Source organism: Urocitellus parryii, unplaced genomic scaffold, assembly GCF_045843805.1.
Source record: "Urocitellus parryii isolate mUroPar1 unplaced genomic scaffold, mUroPar1.hap1 Scaffold_95, whole genome shotgun sequence".
In the NCBI taxonomy this organism is placed as follows: domain Eukaryota; kingdom Metazoa; phylum Chordata; class Mammalia; order Rodentia; family Sciuridae; genus Urocitellus; species Urocitellus parryii.
In genome coordinates, this window is record NW_027554244.1 from 517,306 (window position 1) to 535,820 (window position 18,515).

The 18,515-nt window shown below is 51.2% G+C and overlaps 1 protein-coding gene across 1 annotated transcript in view; it reads left to right on the plus strand.

Moving 5' to 3' along the window:
- LOC144253110 (ribosome quality control complex subunit TCF25-like) overlaps positions 1–18,515 on the plus strand; it is a 43,433-nt gene that overhangs the window by 7,623 nt on the left and 17,295 nt on the right. Inside the window, 12 exon segments of the mRNA XM_077795013.1 lie at positions 3,795–3,956; positions 4,493–4,567; positions 5,261–5,379; positions 6,336–6,401; positions 9,161–9,243; positions 10,802–10,932; positions 11,458–11,557; positions 12,249–12,342; positions 13,376–13,468; positions 13,594–13,699; positions 14,995–15,154; positions 16,567–16,654. Coding sequence (XP_077651139.1) covers positions 3,795–3,956; positions 4,493–4,567; positions 5,261–5,379; positions 6,336–6,401; positions 9,161–9,243; positions 10,802–10,932; positions 11,458–11,557; positions 12,249–12,342; positions 13,376–13,468; positions 13,594–13,699; positions 14,995–15,154; positions 16,567–16,654 — 1,277 coding nt within the window.

Genomic DNA, 18,515 nt, shown 5'->3' on the forward strand with positions numbered 1-18,515 from the left:
CCAGCCCCTGTTTGTCTTCTTTTGTGAACCATCTCTTCACATTTTGCTACCTGTGGTGGATTCCCAGGCTGCTCTGTGAGCATGGAGCACTGACACCTGGGCAGACATGTGGCTGCTCATCTCGCTGCTGCCTATGGATTTCCAAAGAGGTTCTATTCAGTCAATTCAAGTGTTCTATGGGTTTTTGCCCTTATAACTCATAGGTGGAAATAATAGGAGTGTTTTCACATGCACAGGCCCTGGTTTGATCCCCAGCACCATGCATATGTCCTGTACACACAGCATTTGTTAGTGTTCTGTATGAGGAAGCAGAGGTGTGCATGACATGGAGCTGCTTCATGACTGCACAGCTGGAATGTGAATGCATTGGCCTGACCTCATAGCTGACCTAAGTGCTGTGGTGGGCTGGCTTGCTTACAGGGGGCACGTAACCTGATGCAGTTGGCCCTCCATACCTGCAGCTCCCACCAGCCACAGGTCGAAATATGTCTCAAACTCACAGCTGTGCTGCTTGTGTGTAGATGTGTTTATTGTCATCGCTCCCTGAACAGCACAGTGTGCAGGCTACTGAGACAGGATTTGAGTTAGGTTAGGTTTGTGGTGATGCAGAGGAGAGGCAGAACACACAGGTGTGCACAGGCTCTGTGCAAACACGACACATTCCATAGAGGGGACTGGAAACATTCCCCCACCCCCCTGTGCACGCACATATGCTAAGGGGTGACAGTGCAGTGCAGCCATTGAGAAACGATGTTCTGCAGCAGGACGTCTTAGTATTTGGGACCAGTGGCTACTTTGACATGCTGGTGGAAACCAGATACCTAAAAATCATGAGTTTACTTTATTGCATTGAAAAATTTTCCCTCAGTCCCTTTCAAAGAATTATGTGTGTATGTCTGTCTTGTTTTCGTGTACAGTATAGTTGCTGTTCCCTGATGGTAATTGAAATACGTTTAAATTGTGCTTTAAATAACAAAAAAAAATTTAAAAATAAATTTCAGTGTTCAGGCTGATGCTGTTAGGCTGGAATAAAGACTTGAAATGCTGTGGTGGTTTTAAACTTGCCAACACTGTGTCATCTTTATTTTTGATAGTCATTTGATTTTTTTTTTCCTTTGGTACTGGGAATTGAACCCAAGGGTGCTTAACTACTAAGCCACATCCCCAGCCCTTTTTAATTTTTTTTCTTTTTTTTAAATAATTTTTTTAGTTATAGGTGGGCACAATATATTTATTTTATTATTTTATTTTTATATGGTGCTGAGGATTGAACCCAGTGTCTCACGCATGTTAGGTGAATGCTCCACCACTGAGCCACAACTGCAGCCCCAATTTTTTTTCTTTTGAGACAAGTTCTCACTAGGATGCTTACAGCTTTGATAAGTTGCTGAGGCTGGCTTTGAACCTGCGATCAGCCTCAGCCACTAGGATTATAGGCATGTACCACCACACCTGTGATAGTCATTTTATTTTTTTTAATTATTTGTCCTGAACTTCTCAGAAGATGATATACAGTCAGTCAAAAAATATATGAAAAAGTGTTCATCAACACTAGCAATTAGAGAAATACAAATCAAAACTACTCTATGATTTCATCTCACTCCAGTGAGAATGGCATCTATTATGAATACAAACAACAAGTGTTGGTGAGGATGTGGGAAAAGGGAACACTCATACACTGCTGGTGGGACTGCAAATTGGTGCAGCCAATAAGGAAAGCAAGTATGGAGATTTCTTAGAAAATTGGGAATGGAACCACCATTTGACCCAGCTATCCCTCTCCTCGTTCTATACCCAGAAGACTTAAAAACAGCATAATACAGGAATGCGGCCACTCAATGTTTATAGCAGCACAATTCACAATAGCTAAACTGTGGAAACCACCTAGATGCCCTTCAACAGATGAATGGATTAAAAATGTGGCATATATACACAATGGAATGTTACTCAGCAATAAAAGAGAATAAAATCATGACATTGGAGGTAAATGGATAGAGTTAGAGAAGATAATGCTGAGTGAAGTTAGCCAATCCCCAAAAGCAAATGTTGAATGTTTTCTCTGATATAAAGAGGCTGATTCATAGGTAGGGAAGGAGAGCGTGAGAGGAATAGACAAACTCTAGATAGGGCAGTGGGGTGGGAAGGGAAGGGAGGGGAGGGGGCATAGGGTTAGAAATGATGGTGGAATGTTATGGACATTATTATCCAAAGTACACGTATGAAGACATGAATTGGTATGAATATACTTTTTATATAACCAGAGATACGAAAAATTGTGCTCTGTATGTGTAATAAGAATTGTAATGCATTTCGCTGTCATATATAAATAAATTTTTAAAAAATTTATTCTAATTAGTTACACATGACAGTAGACTGCATTTTGACAGGGGCTGGGGCTGTGGCTCAGTGGTAGAGTGCTTACCTAGCATGCATGAGGCACTGGTTTTCATCAGCACCACAAAATAAAATGAAATATTGTGTCCATCTAAAAACTAAAAAGTAATTTTTTTTAAAAAAAGAATGTATTTTGATACATCATACATAAATGGAGTATAACTTCTTGTTTTCTGGTTGTAGATGATGTAGAGTTTCACCGTTCATGTAGTCATATGTGCACATAGGGTTATAATGTCCGATTCATTTTACTGTTCTTCCTACCTCCATCCCCCCTCCCTTCCTTTTACTCCCCTCTATCTAATCCAGAGCGCTTCTAGTCTTCCTAGCCACCCCACTCCCACTTGCTATGAATTAGCATTCACATATCAGAGAAAATATTCCGCTTTGGTTTTTCGAGATTGGCTTATTTTGCTTAGCATCATATTCTCCAGCTCTGTCCAGTTATCAGCAATGCCATAATTTTATTCTTTTTTAAAGCTGATTAATATTTCATTGTGTGTATATATATATGTATATATATATATATACACACACACACACACATGTATGTGTATATATATATATATATACACACACACACAATGAAACTTAAATGTATATATTTTTATATAGATATATAAATATATATATATATATATATATATACACTCATATACACATATGCGTGTGTGTGTGTATATATATATATATATATATATATATACACATATACATATATATATATACATACATACACCAATCACATTTTCTTTGTCCTTTCATCTGTTGAAGGGCACCAAGGTTGGTTCCATAATTTAGCTATTGTGAATTGAATTGCTATCACCATTGATGTGGCTGTATCATTATAGAACTTAGTCCTTTGGTATAAACTGAGTAGAGGGATAACTATGTAAAATGGTGGTATCACTACAGATTTTCTGAGGAATCTCCATGCTGTTTTCCAGAGTGGTAACAACAATTAGTCATTTGATGTTGATTGCATCAAGAACAAAACTCCCTGCTGGGCAAAGTGGTCATGCCTGTAACCCCAGTAACTCTAGAGCCTGGGACAGGAGAATTGCCTCATCAGACTTGAGGACAAAATTATTTTAACATGAACAAGAACAATATTAGAAAATTATAATCCTTATTATACGCCCCCTTTTTTTTTAGTTTGAAGTATTGGAATTGAACTCAGGGGTGATGTACCACTAAACTATACCCCCAGCCCTCTATTTTTCACTTTGTCACTGAGGTTGCTCAGGCTGGCCTCAAATTTGCCTTCCTCCTGACTCAGCCTCCCAAATAGAGTCTCTGGGGTGACAGGCATGGCAAGTCGTCTTCACGTCTGGCTCAGCTCTACTTCGCCACGAACACTGTGACCCCTGTGCAGAAATGCCCTCGGCTTGTTTCTCCAGATAAATGTTGAGGATCTTGAGGACGACCCGGTGGTGAACGGAGAGAAGTCTGGTTGTGTGTTAACAGATGCTGCAGTGTCAGGGAACAAAGGAAGGATTCAGCGTGGAAACCCAGAGACCAAGCGGGAAGGAAATGTGGCCAAGGCTGCACCCCCAGAGCAGGTATGGGGACCCCATGGTAACAAGGAGGCTGGCATGTCAGGGAAGGGCTGTGGCATCCTGCCACGTGCCACCTGTTTTGGCTTTTTCTTGGAGGTATAATTTTCTGAATTTGCTTTGGCTGATTCCGTGGGAACCCTGATGAAGTTTGTGCTAAAGTCCTTGAGATCAGTGGCAGCCCCAGGGGTACTGCATGCAGGTCCCTGCCCTGCCTGCTGCCCACTGTGCTCCAGGCAGCTCTGTGCCTTCTGGGAGCAACCACTTCTGGTGAAGCGTCCCTGAGGAGCTTCTCGCTGCCCAGAGGAGCTGGCCCAGTCAGGGGCAGGTGGGCGCCCCAGGCAGCCTGGACCAGCTCTGCAGCAGGGCAGGGTGGGAAAGAGAGGCCACACTGACAGCAGAGGGTATGGGCAGGGTCCTGCTGTAGAAGGATGTGAGGGGGGGCTGCAGGAGCCCCAAGTGGTGCTGGCTTGCTGCTTTGGTTCTCAGTTTTTAAGATTTTGCTTCTCTCTCCATTGATTAAAACATCTTATTTTTATTAGTCTAATGCAAGTGGAAAACTCCGGAAGAAGAAAAGGAAGCAGAAAAATAAGAAAAACATTACAGGAGAAGCCTCGGTATGCGACCAGACTTGACTGGCCCCTGCCCAATCCCTCCGTGCCCCTTGGGCCGTGTCCCTCTCGGTGGTGCTGGGAGAAGACCATTTTATTTGATGTCTTCATTTTTTCCTGTCAGGAGTATAACTATCTAAGAGGTCAAGGACAAAGAAGAGTCACCTACAGTTTTGCTTGTGATTTGCCCCTTTGTTCCTTGGTTGTCATGGCCTACTCCTAGTCTCCGTGTCCCAGCTGCCCTCTGCAGGGAGAGTCCCTTCCCAGCCCTGCTCCCTGTTGCTGTTCACCCAGCCTTCATCCTGCCAGTGCATGAGGGGTGCTGGGTGTGGAAGCCCACAGACCAGATCCCCCTCAGTCAGCACATTTCCGTTCTTGCCTTGACCCTCCTTGTCTCATTGTTTGTCCTGAAGAGAAGTGGTAGCTTTGTTGCTGTTCAGTTGGAGTCACAGGTCCCAGTTCCATTCACCTGAGGATGTGAGCTCACCTGTGAGACATGAAGTGTGGCTCTCTGGCCCAATGGTTCCCAGGGCCTTCTGGATTAGTGATGGTTCTGAGCTTCCTCCTATAATACATCTCTAGATCATCTTTTAGAAAGTACATACCAAATAACTTTTCAAAGTAACTCCTTGTTATTGGTTGTCACAGCACTTGGAGTGAAGCCAGTGTGGCGATTAACAGTTCCTTATGGGCTTTTAGGAAAGTGGGTTGGAGGATATTGACCGCATCTTTGAGAGGATTGAGGATGGCAGTGGGCTCAGCCGCCTGAGTCCCCCACCACTGAGCTCCAGGAAGCATGTCCTGTATGTGGAGCACAGGTATGGCCTCGGCCTCTGATTTTGACGCGGAGGAGTGATTTAGAAAGAGGACAGTTTGCTGTCTTTATTTATTTAGAAGTGTTAAGAGTTCATTATTAAACATTTAGGAAGTAGAAAAAAGGAGAAAGAAGTAAGGAAAAGACATCTGTGTTTCAAAGGACTTTTTTTTGGTACTGAGGATTGAATCCAGGGGTGCTTTACCATTGAGCCATATCCCCAGCCCTTTTTATTTTTCTGAGGCAGGATCTCACCAAGTTGCTTAGGGCCTCACTAAATTGCCTAGGCGGTCCTCAAATTTTCGATCTTCCTGGATGCTAGGATTATACCCGAGCATCACTGCACCTGGTTCCTTTTTATTTTTGATTTTGAGACTGGGTATTGTTAGCTTGTTTAGGGCTTGCTAAGTAGCTGAGACCAGCCTCTAACAAGGAGTCCTCCTGCCTTGGCCTCTGAGTAGACACGGGTGTGGCACCATCATGCCCAGCTCAGGACTTCCAAACAGCTTGCCTTTGTATGTCTCATGAGGCGTTTTGAGCTGTACCAGTGTAGTGTCACCCTTGGACGATCACCCATCTCTTGGTCTGGTGGATGCTTAATGAAACCTGATCTTTGCCAGCTTTGGCAAGCAATCTGCCTGTATCGTTGAGGCCCTCCACTCTGCGTCAGGGTGCATGCTCCCTGTACGAAGCCTGGCAGATGAACACTGGACCCGCAGGGGAGACCTACCCCAGGTTCTCTCCTAGCAGTGACCCACTGCATCCCTTGGGTGCCCCATGGGGCCAGTAGTGGTCAGGTCCTATTGCAGGTGGCAGATTTAAAGAAAGCAGGCCTAGAAATCACCTTTCAAGCCCCAAGTCATTGTTCTTTGGCTGGACTCTTACTTAGCTTTCTGCAATTTCGAGTAATTGTAGGAAAGCCTGACTTAATATTTCTTCCTCACATTTCCCACATTCTAGACACTTGAATCCAGACACAGAACTGAAACGGTATTTTGGTGCTCAAGCGGTCCTGGGGGATCAAAGGTAAGGCCTACAGTAGCTGCATTCTCAAGCTGTTTTTACCTGCTTTCATTTCTTATGGGTGGGGGAGCCATTGGAAACCCTGGGGGAGAGGACTGAAAGCCACACTGGACAGATGGAGCCTTCCAGGGCCTGAGCGGGTCGCTGAGACGCCAGGAGGCCAGGCTGTTTCACACCTTCTCAACTGTGCACTCCATATTTTAAAAAGGTCCTACAAGCTGTTAAACTTTGAATCCTGAAATTTTAGCCAGATCCATTTTGTTTCTCTACCAGCAGGAAAAATGACAAAAAGTTGGGGTTCTGAGATCAGTTTTATGTCACCTAACTCGTTCCTGGCTAGTCAGCTTCTGCAGTGTCAGCTGATGGTGAGCAGGCAGTGGAGTGTCCCTTGGCTTTTCCAGGGGAAGTCAGGGCCCATCCTGGGACTTTCTGTAGGAGGTGGGAGTTCCACTCTCCATCTCCGTACCGAAACATCCGGAAGCTTGTGTCTTTTTAAGTATGTGTTTTCTGATTATAGAGCTGAATGCTTTTTGTTAAAGCTCTGAAGCAGTGTAGAGGACACCTGTGGCCATGTCCCCAGGCCTTTCTGCACGCCTCTCGAGGAAGCTGTGCTGGCTTTGGCATGTCGAAGTCCCAGGTGTCTTCTGTGCCTGATGCACAGGGTTCTTTGTTAGGCCAAGGATAGGCGTGTCCACACCTTGGCTGCAGGCCCCCTGCATCCATGCAGCCCTCCGAGAAGTGGCCCACTGTGGGTTTCCTCGAGTACCTGCGCCTTGCCCAGCTGCCCTCCCAGGAACGGTGCCGCCGAGGCCCACCTGCACTCAGTCGTCCTCAGCTACATCCGCGACCACACAGTGCCTTGAAACTGTGTGAGGTGTGCACGTGGTGCCCTTGTCTGACTGGTGTCTGTTGGGTCATGAGTGGGCCAAGGATTGTTTTCAGACTTCGTTTGTTCCCACTTTCCTTGTGTTTAACAGTTTTTGCCTTGTATTTTTGTTTTTAAGTGTTTGAGGACTCATGGGTTTCTGACTTCTGTGTGTTTTGGGTTATTTGTGAAAAGCACTTACATGAGCCACTACCTGCGCTGCTCAGGCCGAGTTCTGCTGCTCAGCCCAGCTCTGTCTGCCTGCCCCTGTGTTACATTTTTGCATCATCTTATTTTTGTAAATTATAGTTATTATCAGTCATTAGTTAATAATTACATTTGTTTTTTAGTTTTTGTGGTGCTAGGGAGTGAACCCACAGCCACACACCTCCGAGCCACACACCTCTTAGCTGCCCCCTGCACATATTTCAGTTTTATGTATCTATTTTTGAGGTGAGGCCCTCCGTGCTTCCCAGGCTGGTCGCACACTCATGAGTCTGCATGGGCCTCCCCCTCAGCCTCCCAGGCAGCCAGGACCACAGGTCTGTAACCAGGTCAGCTCACTACCTTTATAGTAGCACACTTTTTTGTTGTTTGTTTCTTCAAAAATTTAAGTCCTACTGAAGTATGTCCAGTGAAAAGCTGTGGTTCCCTCCTTCTTGGTCCCCCACCCTTGTCCTGTTGTTCAGAGACCAAACCTTAGCTCCTTTCTGTTCCTCCTTCCTGGTGACCATTCAGGGTTTCCATATAGCTGTGCACTGATCTTTGGGGGGAATCTGACTTCCTCCTGAGACAGATGGGGTCTGCTCCCTTCCCCCTGTCTGTGCTGTCTCCACACCCCCTGTGTTGCGACCCTTAAGGTGCTCCTCCTGACCCTCCCTCCAGCACCCGTCAGGGCTGCCCCCTCCCCTAGACTTCTGGCTGGCAGCTCACCTCAGACAGACCTGGCGGTGCCCAGGATGCTGTAGACTTCCAGGCACCTGTGGTTTCCTTTCCACTGCTTGCTGCGTGTGCAGAGTTGTGCCAGGTCGTGCCTCTCAGCCTCTGGCCATGCTTTTCTTTTTGTGTATTTGTTCTTCTCACACAGTTTTCATGTCTCTTTTTGAGAAAAGAAAGATGCTGTTTTGTCCTGTTCCGGGTAGTCCAGCTCCTTATTCCTTGTTTTGTTTTAGTGAAATAGGGCACTGTTGAAAAGCCTAGAGATTGGTCTACACACATCCACATCCCATCACTAAGCTCAGGGTGCAGCCCTTCCAGGCCTGGCTAAGATGCCACCTGGCAAGGGAGCCAGACCCCCTAACAGCAGCTAAGAACTCTTGCCCAAAGGGGGCCTGGTACCCTCAACTTGTCGCTCACACAAGAGTCGCAGGGAGCTGGGTGCCTGAGGACCCTCAACACTCTGCTCTCGGTCTTCTTCCTTGCAGAAATATGCCAATTTCCTCCTCAGTTCTCCTCATTGTTTCCATGTTTTCCTTTTCAAAGATTGGAGTCATATTGCTGGGGTGTGGGTCACAGGTCCACTTCCCTAATTTGCCTCTGGCCATGGCCAGGCATTCCTCCTGTGCAGCCTGTCCCACAGGAAGCAGCTCGTTTGCTCAGGGAATTTCAGTGGCCCTGAGCTCCTGCTCTGCACCATGTTCTAGGGTTTCACTTTTGTTTCCTTTTTGTCCCTCTTGCCTTCATGCTGGACTGTTGGCCTCCCTGTTCCCCTGGACCTGATGGTAGCTGCTTGCACAGGTCGCAGCTGGGGTCCCCTCTTCACGCAGCAGTGCTTTGCTCTCCCTCCCTGTGTGCCCCCTGCCCACCGCTCTGCCTCCAGGGAGAGCTGGAGGGATTGGGTGGCCAGCCTGGCCCCTGGCCCGTGGAGGTAAAGCTGTGCCTGTCTCCTCCTCCCCAGGCCGCGACAGAGGCAGCGTGTATACCCCAAGTGCACGTGGCTGACGACTCCCAAGAGCACCTGGCCACGGTACAGCAAGCCAGGTGAGTCTGTCACTCCTGCAGCAGGGGGCTGGCACGCTGGCCTCAGTGCCTTCTGGGTGGGCCTTGCAGCACCATGTGCAGCTGTGTGTGAGGTATGGTGTTCCTGAGGGTGCAGCAGCTTGTATGTCCCCAGCTGGCCTGGCCTGTGCAGAAGCTCTCAACTTCCTTGCCGTCTGCCTCGTCCTCTGGGTGCCATGCTACAGGAAGCAGCTGAACAGAGGCTTGCATTTTTAAGTGTTTTTTTTGTGTGTGTGCTGGCACTGAGCCCGAGCCCTCCAAGCCACACATGCCAGGCTGGGCTCTGCTGCTGAGCTGCATCCTCAGCCCTTGAGTTTGTTTTCACATTATGATAATTTGGGGGCTGGGGTTGTAGCTCAGTGGTAGAGCACTTGCCTAGCATGTATGAGGCCTTGGGTTCGATTCCTAACACCACATAAAACTAAATAAGCAATATAAATGTATTGTGTCCATCTACAACTAAAAATATTTTAAAAAATCAATAATGTAAGATAGTTTTATGTTTAAAGAAAACAGCCATGCAGAAGGTGCAGGGTAGGAAGTGAATGCCCTCTCTGGGCATCGGCTGCACAGCGTAGAGAAGCATCCAGACAGCCCTCTGCAGGTTGATGGGGCACATACTGTAGAAGAGGTCATGGGTGTGTGGAGGACATGTGTGGAGGGTGGTAACCAACGCACCTCACCTGCTGTGCCTGTGGGGTTGGGATTCTAGAAGAATCCCCTTGGACTCCCAGTGAGGGTCGCCTGGGAGTTCGGGACCTGTGCTTGTAGGATCAACCCTGATGCCTCTCATGTATCTTCTGTTCCCACCAGGCCTCTTGCCCTTCTAGCAAAGGAACCCGAACATGGTAGAGATAGGGGCTCATTGTCTCAATCTGCAGGACTTGGACCATGGGCCGGGCTCTCAGGAGGGAGTAGCTCAGGGGAAGCCCATGAGAACCACTGGCCATTTAGCGGTTGTCTTAGCAGACTGAGTTTTTCAGGTTAACCAGAGGAAATGGTCCCTCCACACAGTCACACAAAAGGAGCAGAACCGTATTTGGTCAGGGGTTACACGTTGCCAAGGCTTTTGACCTGGCCCTGTGCCCACTGCACGCCTCCTGCCCCAGCCCCTCACAGCCACCCTGGCTGCTGGTCCCAACCAGACGTGATCGGGCACCCAGATGGACCTCCATGCTCCCATCCCTGAAGTTTGTTGTCCTGGGCCACTTCGGCTCCATCCTTTCCCGGAGCTCATCTGAATTCTATAGAGAAGTGAGTCTTTGTGGAAAGCAGACGGAGGCCAGCTCCCGGGACAGCCCAAGCAAGCAGTGGGAAGCAGGCCCAGGTGTTCTGAGAGAGTCCCCGGATGTCAGCCTCTGGCCCAGAGGCAGCCCAGCCCCAGGCCTGGGTGACCTGTGAGGCCCCTCAGATGAGTGAGTTGGTATCACAGAGTCCTTTCTGAGAACAGCACAAGGGAGACTGTTGGGGCTACTGTGCTCTGTAGAGGCGCCATGTCCTGGCCTCCAGCACACCCTCTCTGTGCACTCTCACCTGCCAGGTCTGTCTATGCGGCTGTTGGAATCGAAAAAAGGCCTTTCTTTCTTTGCGTTTGAACACAGTGAGGAGTACCAGCAGGCACAGCACAAGTTCCTGGTGGCCGTGGATTCCATGAAGCCAAACAACATTGTGGTGTGTGGGCCCCGCAGCTGCCAGTGGGTGGAGGGCGAGTGCCCGGGCAGCTGCTCCCCTGGCAGTGGGGCCCCTGGAACCGAGGGGCACTGTGGAGACTTGGCACTCAGGAGACTTGGCACTCAGGTGCTGTCCTGCTGGGAGCTGCGTGTAGTGGCACTATGGTCCTTCCCAGGTGCTGCCTCTGTCTTGGGCCTCACTGGGGAGGCAGGGGGAGCATGTAGATCCTGCTGGCCCCATGTCCCCCACGTAGGGGGGGCGGGAACCTGCTTGCTTTCAGTCCTCTGTCCTGAGACCTGGGAGCCAAGACAGCCCCACTGGGCAGGCAGGGTCCCCAGTTCCCACCTGGAGCCAGGTCCAGGCCTTGGCTGGGTAATAGCAGTGCACACCTGGAGTCCAAAGGGAATTTCATCTGTCACCTGGTGATCATGTCTCCTGGTGTGCACAGGTCCTGGTGGACTGCAGGGGTGTCCTGTGGGTCCCTGCCTGTGACCTTCCTCCAGAGCTGCCCTTCTTTTCTGGTAGGTTCTGCTCCAGACAAGCCCCTACCATGTGGACTAACTCCTGCAGCTCAGTGATGCCTGCTGCTTTCAAGAGGATCAGGAGATGGCACGAGACCTCATAGGTAAGACCCAGTAGGCAGTGCAGCCTGCCTGTTCTCTCCACTAGAGCAGATGCAGGTGGCAGGACGTTGTCATGTAGCACTTTGTGGAAGGTGTGTCATGCCTGGTTTAGTGTGTCCTGGAACTGGGCAGCCATCACTGCAGTCCATTCCAGGAAAACAGCCTGCCATCTTCTATCTTCCCCCAGGCCCCAGAACCCCTGACTTCTGGTCAGACTCTCCGTGGCCCTACCTGTGTGGGGAGCCATTCAGTGGAAGCACTGTGCGTGGTCTCTGCCCATGGTTGTGTGCCCCATGTGTGGTGTGACCCAGGTTTAAGTGTGCTCTTGGCTGGATAGTACTCCCCCTTTGGACAGACGTGGTTGGCGAATCCGTCATCAGTTGGTGGTTCTGGTTGCTCTTCTGTGTGTGCGCGCACGCTGCTGTGGGTGTCTGGGCCGTGTTTGTATCACCTGGGGACTGGGCATGAACAGGACATGTGGCAGTTGCACCCCATGGTGTCGAGGGCGTTTCTCATTCAGGCTCACAAGTTCTGTGCCTGCAATTAATGCCGTGGCACCAGGGAAACCTAGGAGGTCCCATTGCAGGGCCCCAATTCTGGGACCCCTTCTTTCCAGTGCTTCGCTTGTTTGGGGTCTTGGGAGTTGCAGGCGCCTACTGTGGCTGACTCCTGCCTCTGTGTTGCTGCCCACAGAGCGAGCGCTGTACAGCATGGAGTGTGCCTTCCACCCCCTGTTCAGTCTCACCAGTGGGACACGCCGGCTGGACTACCGCAGACCCGAGAACAGGTGAGCTGCCTCTCCTGAGGGCAGCCCTCCCTGTGGGCCTGGGATACTTCTGCAGGCCTCACAGGCCTGTGTCTTGATTCTTAAATCAGTGATGCGTAAGTCAGATTCAGCCTGACAGAGCAGACCTGGGTCTATGCTCTGCTTTATGACATTTCTGTGCTGACCACCTCTGGCATCAGCCCCGAGGCAAGCCTGCATGACCGCAGCAGTCTCCCTGCTGTCCTGTGTGTATTCTTGCTGCTCTGGGCAGCGCTGTTTGGCTGTGGCATGGCCCCCACCTTATGGCCACCATGCCCTGTCTCAGTGCAGCAACTTGGCTGCACCGGTCACTCTGTCTAGACTTTCTCCACTGGTTTCTTTTTCTAGTAATCTCTCAGTTCTAAAAATAAGTCTACAGGATGACTAAAGTCACACAGCTTTATGTACCCAACAGTAGCGCCATTGAAATTTGAGGGTAAATTAAGATCATAATTATAACCATTTTTAGCTCATTTCCCTTGAATAATAAGTAGCAAACCAAAAGCAAGATAATGATTTCAAAAAGCTTGGTTTTCAGGGAGCTGAGGCTGTAGCTCAGTGGCAGAGCTCTTGCCTAGCACATGAGAAGCACTGGTTTGATCTTCAGCAGCACCACATAAAAATAAATAAAATAAAAAATATTCTGTCCATCTACAACAACAACAAAAATTTTTAAACCCTTTTTTTAAATATTTGTTTTTTTAGGTGTAGATGTATACAACACAGTGCCTTTTTTTTATGTGGTGCTGACGGTCGAACCCGGGTCCCGCCTGTGCTAGGCAAGCGCTCTACCGCTGAGCCACAATCCCAGCCCCAACAACAAAAATTTTTAAAAAACTTTCAGTACATTGGTGTGTGTTCAGCACTTCAGGCACACACAAAGCTTCTCCCCAGACACAAAAGGCATTCACAGACTCGTATGAGGACTTGGACACTGGCGTGGAGCCAGGTGGCCCTCAGAGGCTGCTCTGCTGTTTTCTGCCACTTGAACTCACATGGACCTTTTTGGATGTAGGAGCTTCTACTTGGCCCTCTACAAGCAGATGAGCTTCCTGGAGAAGCGTGGCTGCCCGCGCACCGCACTGGAGTTCTGCAAGCTCATCCTGAGGTGAGTGTCCACCAGGGATCCACTCCTGCCAGTCCTCACGGCAGGGGCTTCTGGGCTGCAGAGACTCTGGGCCCTGACATTTTCCTTGCTCTCTTTGCTCTTCCCTCACTGTGCTGCCTGCGAAGCCTTGAGCCACATGAGGACCCGCTGTGCATGCTGCTGCTTGTCGACCACCTGGCCTTGCGGGCCCGGAACTATGAGTACTTGATCCGCCTCTTCCAGGAGTGGGAGGTAGGTGTGCGCTTGCAGTGTGACTAGTAGCCATGGTGAGGCCATGAATCAGAGCCAGGGTGGGATCCAGGGACCTCCTGCCCTTTAGTCTCCCTCATCTCTGCTGTTGAGCAGAATCAGGTCTTCCCAGAGGGAAGCAGCCTTGCATCAGAACCCCAAGATGAGCACACAACTGCATCAAGTGTGCGTGTAGAGATGGTGCTTAGTAATGGACAGTCAGGCAGACCACAGAGCTGGGCATGCTAGGCACAGAAAGGGACAGCCACTCAGTGAGGGAGGTTGTGATGCAGGGCTGACAGGGACCCTAGGTCCTGAGTGTGAGGACGACAGTCTGGGTAGTCACGATTGGTTACATGTTCCAGGTCAGAGTCGCACATAAATGCCACCTGCCATCCTGGGGCCCCAGACCCAGGAGAGTGGGGTTTGTCTTGGTCTCCACTGAGTGCTAGAGAGCATGCACTATCTTGCTACAGGTGGGGTGTGCACACAAGTCGAAGCAGCAGTGTAGGTGTGTTGGGTCAGGCTCCACCTGTGAAGATCAGTCTCACCTCTTGCTTTAGTGTAGCTGCTGCAAACTGAGTGGGACAAACAGCTGAACAGAGCTTGTCTAGAGGGGGCTCAGGACTAGGAGGGGAGGAGGGGGAGGAGCCTGTACTTGTTCTACTTTTCTGCTGGAACCTTTCACAGTACATATTTTTCGTGAATAAAGAAAAACATTTTTCATAAAAAATAAGTAATGAAAAACAGGTAAATCATTTAAAATCACATAACTCTTTATACAGTTGGCCAAGAAGTCTCACTTCCAGGGATCTAGTTTACAGATATTCCAGGAGCTCAGGAGAATGGCTATAAGAAACCCACGGGGTCCCCAGAACCAGCCACAGAGGAATGTTTGTGGTGGTTTATAAGATTACAGAACTCTGTGGAGATGAGCATTCCCTGTTAATGGAAAAGCATGGAGTAGATCATGTCTGTTACATCGCACACAGAGAAAGGCGGGGAAATGTTTGAAGAGGGTAGTGGCCCCTCTAGGTGGGGGCAGTCATAGCTTGGCTGCCTTCACTCTGGACCCTGCTGTGTGGGGAGAGGGAGTCGCTCCTGTCCCCCACAGTGCTGAGCCTGGGGGGCTCAACAGAGCTCTTTCCCACTGACGTTGCCCTTCTGCACATTGAAGACCCCCAGGTGGAGCAAGTCCTCCATCCAGGTGTGGGGGTGGCCCGCTTTGTCAGCTCACTGTGGTGCACCTGGTCCTGACAGAGGGAAGGCCCCTCACCTGGCCTCTTGCTCCCTTGTAGGCTCATTGGAACCTGTCGCAGCTCCCAAATTTTGCCTTCTCGGTTGCATTGGCATACTTCCTGTTGAGACAGCAGACAGACCTCCCCCAGCATGAGCTCAGCTCTGCCAGAGAGAAGGCCTCCCTCTTGATCCAGCAGGCACTCACCATGTTCCCTGGAGGTAGGTACCACGCTGGCCTGTGCAGTAGTTCTTCCTGAGGGTGGAGACCTGATCCCAGCCCTGCCTTGTACTTAAAGAAAGATGTGTTCTCCAGCCAGCCTAAAAACTGCTGATGTTGCAGTTAGCTGATTATCCACCTCAGGAGGCCAACTGCATGCCAGCCAGGTGGGAGGGGGCCTTGGGTGAGGGACAAACTGTGTGTCCACTAACTTTGCTGTTAGTTACAGGGCAGGAGAGAGATACAGGGTATGCACATTGGTGTTTTGTGTTAGGGAGAGAAACAGCAGCAGAGGGTTGAGCGGGGCCTGGACCTGATCCAATGGCAGTGTGTGGTACAGCCCTGCATTTCCAGGGTGCCCCCCCCACACACTAGGCCTCTATCTGCACCCAGGGCAGGCCCAGGGGGCTGCTGCCTACTCAGGCGGTGGGTGGCGAACCTTCTCCACAAGCACGCAGGAAGTGACCCTCTAGAGGAGGCCGTCCTTGCGCTTGAGGGTAGGAGTGTTTGTGACAGAGGTGTGCACACACTCGGTGACTGCCCCTCTGAGGGGAAGTCCCAGAGTAAGCACTGCTTTGTTGGCTCTGACGAAGCCATGGAGAGGCCCCAGCACTGGGTGGACGTGAGCACAGGCAGACCCACCTGCAGTGTCCAGAGCTCCCTGTCAGGAGCAGAGCCAGCTCACCAACTCAGGGCTCAGCCCATCATCCCAGCAGCCACCTCTGTCCCCCTCGGGTTCGATGCAACTGGGAGCCCTCAGTAGGCCAGCCGAGGTGGGGGACACAGGGCCACTGGGCCCACGTTGAATAACAGAGCTGCCATGGCTATCCCTCAGGAGAAACCCTACTGCGGCTTGTCCCTGGGAGGCAGTTGGTAGGCCGGCTTTCCCAGCAGCTGCCTCTGGCAGGGTCTCGGCATGTGGGCAGTGTAGGGAAGCCCTGCCTACTCAGCCGGAGAGTACTGCATGGGGACAGTACTAGAGCTGGAGAGGCCCTGACCCAGAGGACTGAACACCCAGAGCCCATGACCATGTGTTGGCCACTGTGGGGTCACCTACCCTGGGGCCCTGTGGGGTCACCTCCTCCAGGGCACTGGCCGACCCCACTCCAACCAGTCTGCCTAGGGTCTGTTGCTCATGCTTGAAGGGTGATGGCAAGTCTCCCTGAGATGTGGAAGGGCACTTGAAGGACAAGGGTCTGCCTCCAGGGTGCAGAGGTACCTGCTCATCCTTTGTGGACCCCCATCCTCAGCCACTCCCCCTGCAGCATCTCGGAACGCTGGTCAGACTCAAGGACCCCGTGGCCTTGCAGCCTCTGTGACGTCACGACTCCAGTCGTGTCTGTGATCAGGGCCCACAGGGCCCCGGGTCCTTGTCCTGGCCACTGAGCACCTGAGCCTCTGCTTCCTCCTGCAGTCCTCATGCCCTTGCTCGAGTACTGCAGTGTGCGGCCCGATGCCACTGTCTCCAATCACCGCTTCTTTGGACCAGATGCTGAGATAAGGTAGAGCCTTGGTGCCCTGCTGGGATAACTCCTGGTGGGCATCCTCGTCGCCTCCTGGGGGCCCTCGCTTATCCTCAGGGCAGTGGAGGGGTGGCAGGTACGCTCTGCACCGCAGGGTCAGGGTGTGTGTGTGGCTCTGTCTCCTGGAAACCTGCTTCAGCCTGGTGGCAATCTCGGAGACAGGAAACCCCTGGGGATGTTGGTTACTGTCCCCTAAAGAAGGCCTGGAGTCTGTGTCCACATATGGGTCACCTTACGTCTGAAGAGAAACACTGGTGGGTCAAGTAAATGGCCTCTGGCCTAAGACATGAGGTTCACGAGATGCCTTTTGACAGGAGTGGGCAGCAGGGCTTAAGGTCAGACAGCATGACCCACAGGCACTGGCTGTGGGCAGAGGGGCTCTTGTTGCTGGTATGTTCCACTTTCTGCATTGGCACATATCACCTTTTTCATGTTTCTCATAAAAAATACAGAGGAGTCAGCCAGGTGTAGTGGCACAGCCTATGATCCCAGCAACTCTGGAGGCTGAGGAGGGGGATCCAGCCTCAACAACTCAGTGTATTGTGTCCATTTAGAACTAAAAATATATATAAGATATGAAAAATAAAAAGGCTGGGGATGTGGCTTAGTGGTAGAGTACCCCTGGGTTTAATCCCCAGTACCAGAAATAAAAAGAAAACATAAATGAAAGAAAACGTGTTATGGGGGTCCACCCCAGAATCCCCAACCCTAGCCAGCCTTCGTCCTCTGCATTGGTCTCTGCAGACACAAATGTACACTGAGCAACTCAGTCAGCTGAGGAGCACAGACAGCACTGATTCAAAGTCGCAGACCTGTATGCCCTCCCTTCAGGAAGTGGACTGTCCATCAGTAGCTGAGAGACAGCCTCTTATGCTCCAGAAGGTCCTGCTGGGGGATCTGCTCACAGGCTTTGCTCCCACAGTCAGTGCCCAACCTGACAAAGGCTTTGCTCCCAAAGCCAGCCCCAATCCTGCACCCTGACCTTGCTGCCACAGCCAGCTCCCTATCCCTGACCTTGGCCTTGCTCCCACAGCCAGTCCCCCATCCCTGACACTAGCATTGCTCCCACAGCCAGTCCCCCATCACTGACCCAGGCCTTGCTCCACCCAGCTCCCCATCCCTGACCCTGGCCTTGCTCCCACACACAGCTCCCCATCCCTGACCTTGGCCTTGCTCCACCCAGCTCCCGATCCCTGACCAAGGCCTTGTTCCCACAGCCAGTCCCCCATCCCTGACCCAGGCCGTGCTCCCATACCCAGCTCCCCATCCCTGACCTTGGCCTTGCTCCACCCAGCTCCCCATCCCTGACACTGGCATTGCTCCCAAAGCCAGTCCCCCATCCCTGACCCTGGCCTTGTTCCCACAGCCAGTCCCCCATCACTAACCCAGGCCTTGCTGCACCCAGCTCCCCATCCGTGACCCAGGCCTTGCTCCACCCAGCTCCCCATGCCTGACCCAGGCCTTGTTCCCACAGCCAGCCCCCAATCCCTGACCCAAGCCTTACTCCCACAGCCAGCACCCCATCCCTGACCCAGGCCTTGCTCCACAGCAAGCCCCCCATCCCTGACCCAGACGTACAACCACAGTCAGCTCCCCATCCCTGACCCTGGCCTTGCTACACCCAGCTCCCCATCCCTGACCCAGGTCTTGCTCCACCCAGCTCCCCAACCCTGACCTTGGCCTTGCTCCGCCCAGCTCCCCATCAAAGACCCAGGCCTTGCTCCCACAGCCAGCCCCCTGCCCTGACCCTGGCCTTATTCCCACAGCAGCTCCCCATCCCTAACCCTGGCCTCGCTCCACCCAGCTCCCCATCCCTGACCTTGGCTTTGCTCCACCCAGC